The sequence below is a fragment of the Macaca thibetana genome, chromosome 12 (genome assembly GCF_024542745.1).
Source record: "Macaca thibetana thibetana isolate TM-01 chromosome 12, ASM2454274v1, whole genome shotgun sequence".
NCBI lineage: Eukaryota > Metazoa > Chordata > Mammalia > Primates > Cercopithecidae > Macaca > Macaca thibetana.
In genome coordinates, this window is record NC_065589.1 from 73,221,004 (window position 1) to 73,236,121 (window position 15,118).

General features: G+C 40.0%; 1 protein-coding gene across 2 annotated transcripts; it reads right to left on the reverse strand.

The window, feature by feature from the left end:
* Positions 1-7,261: 7,261 nt before the first annotated feature.
* Positions 7,262-14,744, reverse strand: PHOSPHO2 (phosphatase, orphan 2). Of its 2 annotated transcripts, XM_050751460.1 has the most exons (4): positions 14,450-14,744; positions 13,944-13,976; positions 11,723-11,893; positions 7,262-8,024 (listed from the first exon to the last, which is right to left on the reverse strand). In XM_050751460.1, exon 4 carries the CDS (start codon positions 7,996-7,998, stop codon positions 7,273-7,275), a length of 726 nt encoding a protein of 241 aa, XP_050607417.1. In that variant the 5' UTR covers positions 7,999-8,024; positions 11,723-11,893; positions 13,944-13,976; positions 14,450-14,744; the 3' UTR covers positions 7,262-7,272. The 2 variants fall into 2 exon arrangements, with proteins under 2 accessions (XP_050607417.1, XP_050607418.1); XM_050751461.1 differs by lacking the exon at positions 13,944-13,976.
* Between the last annotated feature and the right edge of the window lie 374 nt (positions 14,745-15,118).

Below are 15,118 nucleotides of genomic sequence, written 5' to 3' on the forward strand. Positions count from 1 at the left end.
AGGTGTAATTAAGGATCTTAAAAATGAGGGGATTATCCTAGATTATCTGGGTGGGTCCTAAATGCAATCATTATAAGAAAGTGGAAGAGGCCGGGCGTGGTGGCTCAAGCCTGTAATCCCAGCACTTTTGGGAGGCCGAGACGGGCGGATCACGAGGTCAGGAGATCGAGACCATCCTGGCTAACACGGTGAAACCCCGTCTCTACTAAAAAAATACAAAAAAAAAAAACTAGCCGGGCGAGGTGGCGGGCGCCTGTAGTCCCAGCTACTCGGGAGGCTGAGGCAGGAGAATGGCATAAATCTGGGAGACAGAGCTTGCAGTGAGCTGAGTTCGGGCCACTGTACTCCAGCCTGGGTGACAGAGCGAGACTTCGTCTCAAAAAAAAAAAAAAAAAAAAAAAAAAAAGTGGAAGAGGGGAATTTGATACAGAGAGAAGAGGAGAAAAGAATGTAACTATGAAGGCAGAGATTGGAGTGATGCAGCCACAAGCCAAAGGCCTGTGGCCACCAGAAGGTGGAAGAGGCAAGGAATGAATCCCCCCTAGGGCCTGCGAAGGACCATGGTCCTGCTGACATCTTGATTTCAGCTCAGTGAAACTGTTTTGGACTTTCGGTCTCCAAAACTGTGTTTTAAGACACCCAGTTTGTAATGATTTGTTACAGCAGCCACAGTAAACTAATGCAATACCATATTCAGTAAATCTTCACAATAATCTCAGGAGATAGGGACTTTTATTATCCCCACTTAAAATAAAACTGCAGTATTAAGAAGCTATTAATTTATTCGATTCAGAGCTAGACTTCAAATTCAGGTCTTTCTAATTCAGAGTGGAGGTCTTACCACTATGTTGCATTAGAAAATAAAAATGAGATTCCAGAATTACTCTTTCTGGAGGAAGTGGGACTGGACTAATCCTCCCACCGTAAATAATTTAAAAAACTGAACAAAAGATACAAAATAACAGTTTTCAAGCATTGGTCAACAAGCAGTACAGAACTGTGGTCCTCGAGAGAGAAGAAACAAATGAGGAGAGCCTTATAATTGCCTCTACTTTTGCCTGGAGACACGTTCCAGCCCAAGGTGCAGGGAGGGGGGTGCCCCAAACAGACCACAGTAGTCTTGCTGAGTTGAAGGAATGGAGATCAGTTTGGGGAGGCAAAAGTGGCTGGAATTTGCAGGGGAGAGTACCAGAAAGGAAGAAGGTAAATCAAGAAAGATTCCAGAAATCTGCAAGGGAGGATGTCCCCTTGAGTCTGTGGTTGAATACTAAGCCATACTTGTGAGGATGAAACCCCATAAATCTGGGCAGAGAATGACCCTCGGAACTATAAGCTAAACAATTCCCAGGGCTCACACAAAGCTGGAAGACACCTGAGTCCCAATCAGCCCCAGAGAAGCACTGGTTTAATCAACTGGGGAGCAAAGAAGAAAAGAGAAAAGACAATATTTATGTTAAAAAGGCAGAAGAAAAAAAAGGATGGCTAGAGAGAAGAACAGATACGTGACGAAACAAGAAGAGTCAAATGTTAATGGTAGAATCTAGATAGTGGGTATATAGGCATTTGCTATAAAATTAAAGGGTTAATAAAAGAATATTATGAAAAACATGCTCATAAATTTCACTACTTTGATCAAATGAACAAAGTCCTCAAGTGACACTAGTGGTTTTTAAACGTCCACACATTTTTTTGACTGTCATTCACCCAAAGGTGGTGTCTAATTCTCCTCTTTTTCAGTATGGGTCAGACTAGTGTTCTGCTTTAACAAACAGAATACAGCAGAAGTAATGGGGTGCCACTTCTGAGATAGGTAACAAAAGGCATCATAGTTTCTTCTTTTTTTTTTTTTTTTTTTTTTTTTTTGAGACGGAGTCTTGCTCTGTCGCCGAGACTGGAGTGCAGTGGCTGGATCTCGGCTCACTGCAAGCTCCACCTCCCGGGTTCACGCCATTCTCCTGCCTCAGCCTCCCGAGTAGCTGGGACTACAGGCACCCGCCACCTCGCCCGGCTGTTTTTTTGTATTTTTTACTAGAGACGGGGTTTCACTGGGTTAGCCAGGATGGTCTCGATCTTCTGACCTCTTGATCCGCCCGTCTCGGCCTCCCAAAGTGCTGGGATTACAGGCTTGAGCCACCGCGCCCGGCCCATAGTTTCTTCTTTTTAAATTTTTATTACTTTTTTTTTGAGATGGAGTTTTGCCCTTGTCACCCAGGCTGGAGTACAGTGGTGCAATCTCCAGTCACTGACTGCAACCTCCGCCTTCTGGGTTCAAACGATTTTCTTGCCTCAGCCTCCCAAGTAGCTGGGATTACTGGCGCCTGTCACCATGCCTGGCTAATTTTTGTAATTTTAGTAGAGATGGGGTAGCACCATGTTGGCCAGGCTGGTCTCGAACTCCCTACCTCAGGTGATCCACCCACCTTGGCCTCCCAAAGTGCTGGGATTAAGGGCGTGAACCACCATGCCTGGCCTGTAGTTTCTTCTTTGCCCTTCCTCTTGGTTCACTCACTTGGCTAGAAAACAGCTACCTTTTTTTTTTTTTTTTTTTAAAGGATTCTTGATCAGCACTATGGAGAGGCCCATGTAGTTGGAAAATGAAGTCTTCTGCCAATCAGCAATACATTGGCCAACAGGCAATAAGGAAATGAGGCTTCTTGCCAAAAACCACGACTGGGCCACCTTGGAAGCAGATACTCCAGCCCTAGTCAGGTTTTCATATGGCTTCAACCTCAGTTAACATCTTGACCCATTTTTGATCCTGAGCCAGAACTACCCAGCTAAATGCTCCTGAATTCCTGACCCACAGAAACTGTGAGATAACTGTTTATTTTTCCAAGCTGTTAAGTTTTGAAGTAATTTATTATGTAGCAATAGATAATTAACACAGTCAAACTACCAAAGCTTACTCAAGAAAAGCTACACAATGGAGTAGTCCTATATCCATGAAAGAAATGGAATTTGTGGTTAAAACCTTTCAAAAGAGAAAACTCCAGGTCTGGATAGTTTCACTGTTGTATTCTATCAAGCATTTAAGAACGAAAGAAAAAAATGCCAGCTATTAGCTTAATTGTTGCTCCTTTCAAAGTAATATTTATTTTGGCCGCTTTATACTTTTTCCATCTTTGGTTATCAGCAGTTTCACAACGGTGTAATTTCATGTGGTTTTCATTTTATTTATCCTGTTTGGGGTTTATGAGGGTTCTTGAATCTGAGGTTTGACATCTTTCAATTTTGTTTTTTACAAATTTTAAAAATATATTTTTTGTATTCTGTTTGTTTTACCCAAGTCCTGCCTCAGGATCTATCTTTCGATTTTGTAAAGTTTTATTATTATTATTATTATTATTTTTGAGACGGAGTCTCGCTCTGTCACCCAGGCTGGAGTGCAGTGGTGCAATCTGGGCTCACTACAAGCTCCGCCTCCCGGGTTCCCGCCATTCTCCTGCCTCAGCCTCCCGAGTAGCTGGGACTACAGGCGCCCGCCACCACGCCTGGCTAATTTTTTGTATTTTTAGTAGAGACAGGGTTTCACCGTGTTAGCCAGGATGGTCTCGATCTCCTGACTTCGTGATCCACCCGCCTTGGCCTCCCAAAGTGCTGGGATTATAGGCATGAGCCACCGTGTGCAGCCAATAATTATCTCTTAAACTATTGCTTATGTTTCATTTTCCTTCTCCTCTCTTGGGACATAAATTTCCTCTGTTATATCTTCTTACTAAATCTATGTCTCAACTTTTGTATTTTTATTATTTTGTCTCTCTGCATCATTCTGGATTTTTTCTTGTAACTTGTGTTCATTCACCAATTCTTTCTTCAGCTATGCCTGTTCTGTCAATTCTATCCATCAAGCTCCTAATTTCAACCATACTATTTTCAGTTCTAGTGTTTCCTTTAAAAATTTTTTTAAATTGACGCAAAATAATTGTACATATTTATGACATATATGGTGATATTTTGATACATTTACTGTATAGTGATTAGATCAGGGAAATCAGCATATTCTTCAACTCAAAGTATTTCTCATTTGTGTTGGGAACATTCAATATCCTCTATTTGGAAATATATATTATTATTAACGATAGTCATCCTATAGTGCAGAAGAATGCTAGAACTTATTTCTCCCATCTAGCTGTTTCATTTTGTTTTTAATATAATTTTCAATGCTTTGCCAAAATTCTTGTAAGTTTAATTTTTTTTTTAAGCTTGTCTCTGAAAACTCCAATATCTGGAGGTCCCTACAGATGTTTAAATAGAAGCTTCTGCTGGTGTTCACTCATGTCTCTTTGTGTGGCTACTTTTTATTGTGTGTTCTACAGTGCACCTGCAAAACTATTTGTACATTCTGAGGCCTAATTTGTTAGTTTTCTACATTGTATAACAATATTGCCACAAATCTGGTGTCTTAAGAACAAGACACATTTATTATCTCACAGGTTCTGTGGGTCAGGAGTCCAAGCACAGATTTAGCTGGCTTCTTTCTGTTTCCTGGTCTCAAAAGGCTGCAATCCAGGTGTTAGCCAGAGCTGAGGTCTCAGCTAGGGCTCCACTGAACCAGGATTCACTTCCAAAATAACAAGGTTGTGGCAATCTTCAGTTCCTAGGACACTACTGGAACAAGGATCTGTTTTCTTGCTGACTACTGGCTAGAGGCCACCCTTAGTTTCTTGACATGAGGCCCTCTCCAGTGGCTGGTTTACAGCATGGCAGCTTGCTTCTTCAAAGTCAACAAGAGTCTCTCAATAAGATGAATATTAGAATTTGGTGTAATCATCTCCATCTCATCATCTTTGTGGTAGTCTATGAATTAGAATCAAGTCATAGGAGTCTCCCTCCACACAAGGAATACCAGGGGACAGGGATCATAGTGGCCACCTTAGAGTCTGTCTGCTACACCTAGGATGTTAATTTCTTCCTGAAAAGCAAATGTACATTTGCTTCTGCCATGCATCTGGGAGCTCTAAAAACCTTAGATAACCTCAATCTAATTTCAGAAACTGAGGGTATTTGAAGCTGAGCTGCCATCCCTTTGAAGGCCTGCTTACTTCTGGACCATTGTTACTCCTAATGAGTAGCCATTTGGGAACCTCACTCCAAGTAAGGGAAAGGGTTTACCAGTGCAGGTCCCTTCTTCCTTGTCCCATGAGGTTATCAAAATGGCCATTCAACATCTGAGCAATCACTTACCACTTACAGAACTGGCCAACACAAGGGAAAACGGCTCCCCTAACAAAGTTTCTGTTTCCTTAGGAATTCTTCATTGTTGCCAGCTCGCTGATGTCTTCAACTAGGTGTTTTTAATTAATTTATCTTTTTTTTTTTTTTTTAAGAGATGGGGTCTCCCTATGTTCCTGAGGCTGTTCTCAAACTCCTGAGCTCACGTGATCCCCTCGCCTGGGCCTCCCAAAGTGCTGGGATTAAAGGTGTAAGCCACGACACCCAGCCCAGATGTTTTTAAAATTTTGTTCAGCTGCCAGCTTTTATAGATATTCTCAGTGAAGATCTAGGACAAATTTCTTGGTCTACCATCATTGTAAATGAAAGCCTTTATTTTTATTTATTGTAGAGATGGGGTCTCCCTATATTGCCCAGGCTAGACTTGAACTCCTGGCCTCAAGCGATCCTCCTACCTTGGCTTCCCAAACTGCTGGGATTACAGGTGTGAGCCATTGTGCTCAGCCTACTTTTTTATGTCCAGCATTTGGAGAGGGCCACATGGCAAGAAATTAAGTCAGCAAGAAAACAGATTCTTGTTCCAGTAGTTTGCTAGGAACTGAATACTGGCAATAACTCTTATTTTGGAAGTGAATCCTGCTTCAGTGGAGCCTCAGCTGAGACCTCAGCTCTGAGCACATCTGAAACACAGATGTGTTTCAACATAATCTAACCTAAAGCAAAACAAAGATTTTTCAACCTAGAAAAAAGATTAGCGAGTAGTAATTATATTGAATATTTCTATTTCTGGAGCTTTCCATAATTTGGAAAATACAATATATTAAATACTGCATTTATATGGCTAAAACATGAATCTAGAAATTAGCATGGACTTATAAAACATTTTAGATCGGTTGATATTTGCTAATATCCCTATATTAAAGTCTTAAATATTAAGTATTGCTGCAAATTATATATAGTATTGAACTGCTCAAAACTGCATTGCCAAACATAAACAACACACTGATTAAACTAGCTACTGTAGTTGTCTATGGTGCCAAGATATAAAGTTAGAATATTTGAAGGATATTAATAGTATAATAGTACTTCATTTCAAATGGAAAGTCTGAAATTGATGAAACCTTCAACAATAGATACTGCATCCCTATCTTTAAAATACACTGGTTTGGGAGGATATTATATAAATTTGGCAGCCTTTTATTCTTATGTGAATAAAGCATCAGGCTTTATTTTTTAAGATCTGTAACTACTGGACATACTTTCAAAATAAGTATCTGGCTAGCCATGGTGGCTCATGCCTGTAATCCCAGCACTTTGGGAAGCCAAGGCAGGAGGATCACTTGAATCCAAGATTTTTAGATCTGTGCAAAGTAGTGAGACCTCATCTCCAACAAAAAATAACAAAACAGCTGGCATGGTGGCGCGAGCCTGTAGTCCTAGCTCCTCAGGAGGCTGAGGTGCGAGGATCACTTGAGTCCGGGAGGTTGGGGCTGCAGTGTGCGAAGATCAAGTCACTGCAATCCAGGCTAGGTGACAGAGACCTTGTCTCAAAAGAGGAGGAATATCTAAAAGAATAAAATATGCTTACTTGCTCGAGAAATAAATTTAAAAATATAACCTATCAACCACCTTTAGTGGAGACCACTAGCTGTACCTACCTCAATTCTGTACTTTTTCCCCCAACTTTTCCTGGGCACGTGACTACCTGGAATGAAAGCTGTATTTTCCATCTTTCTTTGCTATTTACAAGTAAGGCATTATGACTAAATTTGGCCAATGATACTTCAATAGAAGTATTGGGTACAACTTCTGGGAAATTTCTTTAGACAGGGAATGTAACTTTCTCACTGCCCTCCTTGCTGGCCAGAGTGCTGCTGTGAGGGCTAGAGCTTCACCAGCAACCTTGGATCAAGGGTTGAATGCCAAGTGCTGAGGTTGGTAGACTAATACAGCAACTTGAAATACTTACCTCTGGAATTCTTTTATGTGAGAGGAAAAAAAAATTCTCTGTCTGTTTTTTTTAAGCCTCTGGTATTTGGGGTTTTAGTTTTATGCTGCTGAACCTAATCTTAAGTGATACACTTTTCAATTGCTGGCATATTAATCCTTTATTAGAAATTGTAAATGAGAAATTATATCAACACCTGAGGACCAAACTACAACAGAATATTCCATAGGCTCAAGATTTTGAGACATTCTGGAAAGAGTTTTCTGTAAGGTATATCCTTTCCGTGGCATGGCAACATCATCATTCTTTAAAAAGGTGACTGGACAGACATCATTTCCACCATCACCAATATAAACAATTTGTGTATAATTCACTCCCTGTTGTAACTGTTTATCTACAAATTCTATCAAAACTACCTTTTTGCAAAGATTCTTTGGGCATCTATTGCAAGAATGAGTATGATAATTTTCCACAGTGAGATGACCACTGCTATTAAAAGCTGCTGGATTTGTAAACACTTTATCAAATACATCATGAAAACTGGCAGCTTTTAAAACCCAATCTATGAAGACCGAATTTGAATCTGAAATAATAATGCAGTCAAATTTATCCTTATTCTTTCTTATAAAGTTGAAGAGTTCCACCATCCCTGGAGTGAAAGGCAATGATGTCACTGCTCTTTTCATTTCATGTTCTCTTACACCTTTATCTCCCAAATACTTAAAGACTCTGCCCATAAATTCTGTCCAAAATCCTTTTTGATAAGAATCACGTAGTTCAATAGGAAGTTTTTTGTTGGGAGCACATTGTACAATCCAAGTGTCACTATTGTCATCTATGATCGTATTGTCAAAGTCAAAAACTAGCAAAATTTTCATGGTTCCAGAAGTAGATATGGATTATCCTGAAAAAGAAAAAATATTATTCTCTAAACAAACTCTGTTTACATATCTAACTAAAACACTTATTTAATAAACATAACTAAATGTTAATATGTTAAAAGAAGGAATATAAACAAAGTGATTAAGCACTTCGAGACCACTACCTAACCACTTTTCTCTAAGAAGCAAAGTTCATATTTGAGTGTTTTAAGTGGAAAACAAAATATATAAAAAGGACATTCATAGTATTATTGTGTTCCTGGGGGTGTGTTTCTTATAGGAGTTATAAGAAAGAAAAAAAAGGCATTCTTACTATGATCACATTATCAATCAAACCACACTTATTTTATTAGATTAAAATATTTACAATCCTCATATTAAATAATAGGTCATGTATAAAGGATTCTCTGTGTACTACCCAAAATCCTGAACAAATTTAACATAGCATGAAATCTTGCAAGATGTAAAATAATTTTTTAAAAAAGGTATTTGCTACCAAAAACAAGTGGGGAAAGGATTCCCTATTTAATAATGGTGCTAGGATAGCTGGCTAGCCATATGCAGAAAACTGAAACTGGACCCCTTCTTTACACCATATACAAAAATCAACTCAAGGTGGATTAAAGACTTAAGTGTAAAACCCAAACTATAAAAAAACCTAGAAGAAAATCTAGGTGATACCATTCAGGACACAGCACAGGCAAAGATTTCATGACAAAGATGCCAAAAGCAAATGCAACAAAAGCAAAAATTGACAAATGGTATCTAATTAAACTAAAGAGCTTCTGCACAGCAAAAGAAACTATCAACAGAGTAAACAGACAACTTAGAGAATGGGAGAAAATTTTTGCAATTTATCCATCTGACAAAGGTCTAATATCCAGCAATTATTATAAAGTTGAAAAATTATACCATCCCTGAAGTGAAAGGCATTGATGTCACTGCGCTTTTCATTTTATATTACACCTTTAGCTCCCAAATATTTAAAGACTCTGCTCATAAAATCTGCCCACAATCCTTTTTGGTAAGAATCATGTAGTTCCTTGTTAAGGAACTTAAACAAATTTACAAGAAAAAACAAACAGCCCCATTAAGAAGTGGGGAAAGGACACAAACAGACAATTCTTGAAAGAAGACAATACATGTGCCCAAGAAATATATGAAAGAAAAAAAAAGCTCAACATCACTGATCATTAGAGAAATGCAAACTAAAGCCACAATGAGATACCATCTTATACTAGTCAGAATGGCTATCATTAAAAAGTCAAAAAACAACCTGGCAAGGTTGTGGAGAAAAAGGAACGCTTTTACACTGTTGGTAGGAGTGTAAATTAGTTCAACCATCGTGGAAGATAGTGTGGTGATTCCTCAAAGACGTAGAGGCCGAAATACCACTTGACCCAGCAATCCCATTACTGGGTATATACCCAAAGGAATATAAATCATTCTATTATAAAGATACATGCATGCATATGTTCACTGCAGCACTGTTCACAATAGCAAAGACATGGAATCAACCTAAATGCCCGTCAATGATGGACTGCATAAACAAAATGTGGTACTTATACACCATGGAATATTATGCAGCTATAGAAAGGAATGAGATGATTTCCTTTACACGGACATGGATGGAGCTGGAAGCCATCATCTTCAGTGAACTAACACAGGAACAACAACAACAACAACAAAAACAAACACCACGTGCTCTCATTTATAAGTGGGAGCTGAATCATGAGAACACATGGAATGGAACAACATACACTGGGGCCTGTTGGAGGGTTGGGCGTAGGAGGAGGCAGAGCATCAGGAAAACAGCTAGTGGATGCTGGGCTTAATACCTAGGTGACGTGATGACCTGTGCAGCAGAGCATCATGGCACACGCTTACCTATGTAACAAATCTACATATCCTGCACATGTACCCCGAACTTAAAAGGTAGAAATCAGAAAAATTTAAAAAAGAAGGTATTTAGTTTAAAATCAATTTCTAAATGCCAATATTATAATTAAATAATTGCTGACACTCTATATGATAGTCTAAACAAATTACCTGAGAACTGAAGGCCAATTCTTCCGAACTAGAAGTAACTTGGTTAAGAGTTTTCATATGTTTATCTATATCTGCTCTAGATAGTTTAGCTCTGGGGTGCCAAATAATTTGAATACACCTGAGTAATCATATTGTTTGTGGTGTGACACTTATGTCTCTGTTTTCATTAGAAGACAATGAAAGTGATTAATTATAAATCTCAAGAGAAAAGGAAAGAATAAGCCGGTCAACTGATGGTAAGAATAAACATTATTTATAAAAAATAACTATATAGAATATCCAGAAAAGGATATAATTAATGTGTGTAAACAGATAATAACAATAATTTTGAGAGTCATTATATGTCAGGTACTGGCCTAAAAACTTTGCAGTATCATACCATTTAATTGTCATAACCCTATTAAGTAGATCATTATTATCCTCATCTTAAAGATGTATAAGCTGGATCTTAAAGTGGTTAGGTGTTAGTAAAGTGCCAGAGCTGGAATCTTAGGTTGATTTGATTCCAAACTTAATGCTTTTAAGTACCAAATTCTAGTGTTAAAAAACAGAATTAAAGGCCAGGCGCTGTGGCTCACACCTGTAATCCCAGCACTTTGGGCGGCCGAGGCGGGCGGATCACGAGGTCAAGAGATCGAGACCATTCTGGCCAACATGGTGAAACCCCATCTCTACTAAAAGTACAAAAAAAAAATTAGCTGGGCATGGTGGTGCTCGCCTGTAGTCCCAGCTACTCAGGAGGCTGAGGCAGGAGAATTGCTTGAACCCAGGAGGCGGAGGTTGCCGTGAGCCAAGATCGCGCCACTGCACTCCAGCCTGGCGACAGAGCAAGAATCTGTCTCAAAAAAATAGAACATTTAATGACTACTCATTAGTTTAAAAATAAAATACTAAGTAGGTCATTTCGGCAGAAAGATATTTAATTACATAAAAACATTCATTAGTTTCAAAGTACACACTAACTGTAACACCACATCGGTGATACACTTTATAACCATTTTGAGGTTTCTACAAGAAATCCTAAAAAGACAAAGAACCCAAGCAATAAGAAAAAGATCAATTAAAAATGAAAGACATGGCATTTAGCCACACATATTCTCCACTTTATAACAGTTGATACCCAGTAGTGAAGACAGAATAGAGCTCTTGACTCACATAAGACTAAGTATTCTGTGTCTCTTAATTTAGAATATCTAGAGAATAATTAACCTACAGGGGTATCACCTGTTGTGTGAATGTGGATGATACATAATATTTTGTCACTCTGGATCCTTGTATCACTAAATGCCTAATCCAGATGCTTCTGACTGGTTCCCTGAGATTTAAATGCAGAATTCACTTTCCTACAGAAACAATGTAATAAATAATAAGGCATAATTGACAATCACATTAGTACTGTAACTAGGCATGTTTTAAATTAAATATGCTTTTTGAGAATTCTGAATTTATAATTAAAACAAATTTCAAATGTAACTCACTGTTGGTTGAAAACTGCCTCAAGCCTAAACTTAATTAGCCACAAATTACTGAAATTCCTGAATTATTAGCCTCAAAATAGCATGAGACTGAGGTAACAGTTCCCCTGCTGATCTGAAAGTGCACTTTAAAAATTTCACCTTTTTCTATTAGTATTTTCTCACCATTCAACACAAACCTTTATAAAAATACTTACCCAACTTAGTATTTCCAAGACAATCTTACTTCAGCATTGGGATTAGGATAAACAATCACGACAATCTTCAGTCTTAAACACCAGCCAGTTGTTTTCAAACATTACTCCTATTCTATATACAGGGAACAGAGTCTTCTGGTTTGGAGCAAAATAATGGAAACTTCTTAACTCCTAAAATTAATAAAAGTATTTTAAAAGCTTTAACATTTGTATTTTCTAATTATGTTGTTTTTCTTATGTCAGGAAAGTATCTCTTGGCAATAGGAGAACAAAGTTTTGCTTTCCACTTGGTATTGACTTGGTGTCGAAAATAAGAAATGTTACGTGAAAATAAGTTTTTGTCCAGTGGATAAAATCATAGTGCTAAGCTGATTGAGATTTTTCAGAGTCCATTTTTTTCTTTTTACTTGTTTAATAATAGAGGAATTCCACATTCTGTTGTCAATAGACATTTAGAGATTTAGTGCTGCATTAGAAATTAAAATGTCTCCAAAAATTAAGGATATGCACAAAGATTTAGTTTTAAGAATGTGAATCTATTTTGAAACCAATCTGTTAAAGTTCCAAAAAGAGTTAACGGTTCTCTTCAAAAGCACAATCTATGTCCATTTGGTATGTCTGCAATGTTTCCATAGTGTAACAATATCCTGTGTACTTTACACAATGGAAATTAGAAACTACGGCCGGGCGCGGTGGCTCAAGCCTGTAATCCCAGCACTTTGGGAGGCCGAGACGGGCGGATCACGAGGTCAGGAGATCGAGACCATCCTGGCTAACACAGTGAAACCCCGTCTCTACTAAAAAAATACAAAAAACTAGCCGGGCGAGGTGGCGGGCGCCTGTAGTCCCAGCTACTCGGGAGGCTGAGGCAGGAGAATGGCGCAAACCCGGGAGGCGGAGCTTGCAGTGAGCTGAGATCCGGCCACTGCACTCCAGCCTGGGCCACAGAGCGAGACTCCGTCTCAAAAAAAAAAAAAAAAAAAAAAAAAAAAAAGAAAATTAGAAACTACACAGACATCCAAGAATTGGGAAATAATTAAATAAGATATGCATGTGACAGCATATAATAGAATATCCAGCCAGTAAAAGCTAAGATATTCAGTTCAAATTAAATAAGCAAGTCACAAAATAGTGTGTACAGTATAATCCTGTTGTTTTAGAAAATGTTTACATGTGCGGTGGAATGGTTATGGTTGGTTCAACCATAGTTCACACTTTTTCTACATTAATTTTGTAATAAAATTTTTTTTCTTCTCAGAATAATTGTTTCAGATCAGAGTGCATATGCTACCTTATTAAATTTACAACAAAGAAAAAAAAGAGTGGTGGGTATAGGACAAACAACTCTAGATTGACTTGGATTGTGGTTGGAGTTGGAAGCTCGAGTCTGAAGTCAAATTATATCTGACCACCATGTCAAATTGGCAAGTAACTGACATCAAATCATGAGATTCGACACTTTTTGTAACCAATTTTGTTAAAATTCCAGAGAATTTTTGTTGGGGGACAATTCTCCCTGCGTCTCTGGTGGTTGTGCATGTCTTACTGACTGCTCTTTCCGCTATTGTTTCAAGGATGTTTCTACAGTGGACAGCCTTGAGAAACATGCTTATTTGTCCAAATGATAAAGATCTGGGTTCCCTAAGCTCAGGGCTGCTTTCCTGTAATTCAACATACTCTACATCTAGGTGACTTCTTGCCCACTTTGCATTATCCTGTGGGAACTGGGGCTTTAGGGAACTCAGGCAAAATTGCTGATATACTGGCTACTGCTGGGAGTAATTCATTCCTGAAACGAATAGTCTTCTGTCTTCCATGAAACTGCCAGGCTAAGTTAGCCTGCAAACAGGGTAAAATCTCTGTTCCTTCCCAGTTCTTGACACTTTGGCACTGCAAGCTCCGCCTCCCGGATTCACGCCATTCTCCTGCCTCAGCCTCCTGAGTAGCTGGGACTACAGGCGCCCCCCACCACGTCCGGCTAACTTTTTTTGTATTTTTGGTAGAGACAGGGTTTCACCGTGTTAGCCAGGATGGTCTCCGTCTCCTGACCTCGTGATCTGCCTGCCTCGGCCTCCCAAAGTGCTGGGATTACAGGCGTGAGCCACCGCGCCTGGCCCCCAGTTCTTGACTTTTTAAGGTATGCTTCCAAAAACCTACCAGCGCTCTATGTGCACAAACTAATTTATGTCTACAAATATTTTCTTAATTATTCCATACTTACCAGCATTATTACGTAGAACATCTGATAGAAAACCTAAAGAAAAATAGCACGACTGTGTGTTAGGACGTTCGTTATTAAAAAATCTTTTTGTTCTTTCACTTTGAGAGACTCCAGTTTGGTGCATTATGTGTACACATCAGAGCCAACTTGTTAGTAATGAAGTTATCTGTACATCAATGTATTAGAAAAGGATCTTTTGAAACCAAACGCGCAGCTACTCCTAACAGATTTCTGTGGTCCTGTATTTACCAATAAATTTAAAATATCTCAAAGGTCCTAACATAAATGTTCTAAGCATATCATTAAGTTTTAACATTCCTATTTTTAAAAAACTTGGCCCCATCTAGTCCTGACCATGCCCCAGAAACCAAAGGATTAAAAAAACGGCGTTTATGTCAGCGAATCCGCGGGTTTTTATAGTTAAGGAAGGGCTTTGCTCCTCACATTCCACCCGCGAGGAGATCGGGGACACACAAACCACGGCTAGGCCTCGCGCGCTCACACACCTGCCGGCTCCACCCCGAGGGTAGGCATCGGACCCAATCGGAGGTCGTTCCCCATGGAGCGCGCAGCAGGCGAGGATGGGAGTAGCAGGCAGGGCGGGGGTCCACGGCCTTCTCACTGACCCAGGCCCGCTGTCGGCAGCCGCCCCGGCGCCTGTGACGCTCCTGCGGGTTCAGTCCTTTGGCCTCGCCCCACGCCTGCCCGCTGGGCAGCCCCACTCACAAGCCCAGCTCGCAGGCGCGGGCGCAGGCGCCTCTCTTGTCTAGCCCGACCGCCAACTGCAGCGCCTTCCTTGTTCCTCGGCGACGGCTGGCGTCACTTCCGGCGGCGTTGCCAAGCAACCGCGTGGTTCGAGTAACAACGCCCACCGGCTGGAGTCCGCGGCGCATGGCGCTACAGTCACTTTTCCAGATCTGGGCGCACCGTGGACACCTCGTCAGAGATGCTGGTACGGTTTGGACGACGCTGTGGACAGGCGAAGGAAAGTACAGGTAAGCTACACTGACTTATCCAGGGACAGGGATTGTTTCTGGACCCCCGGCATGGAGTGAGAGGCGAGGATGCCGAATGAGGGCTTCAGCTGCTTTTTGAAATGGACTCCATCAAGTCGAAAGCATCCTCAATAAGCATCTTTGGGCTCTGTGTAAAGTTAGGCCATCTTGCCCTCAGGT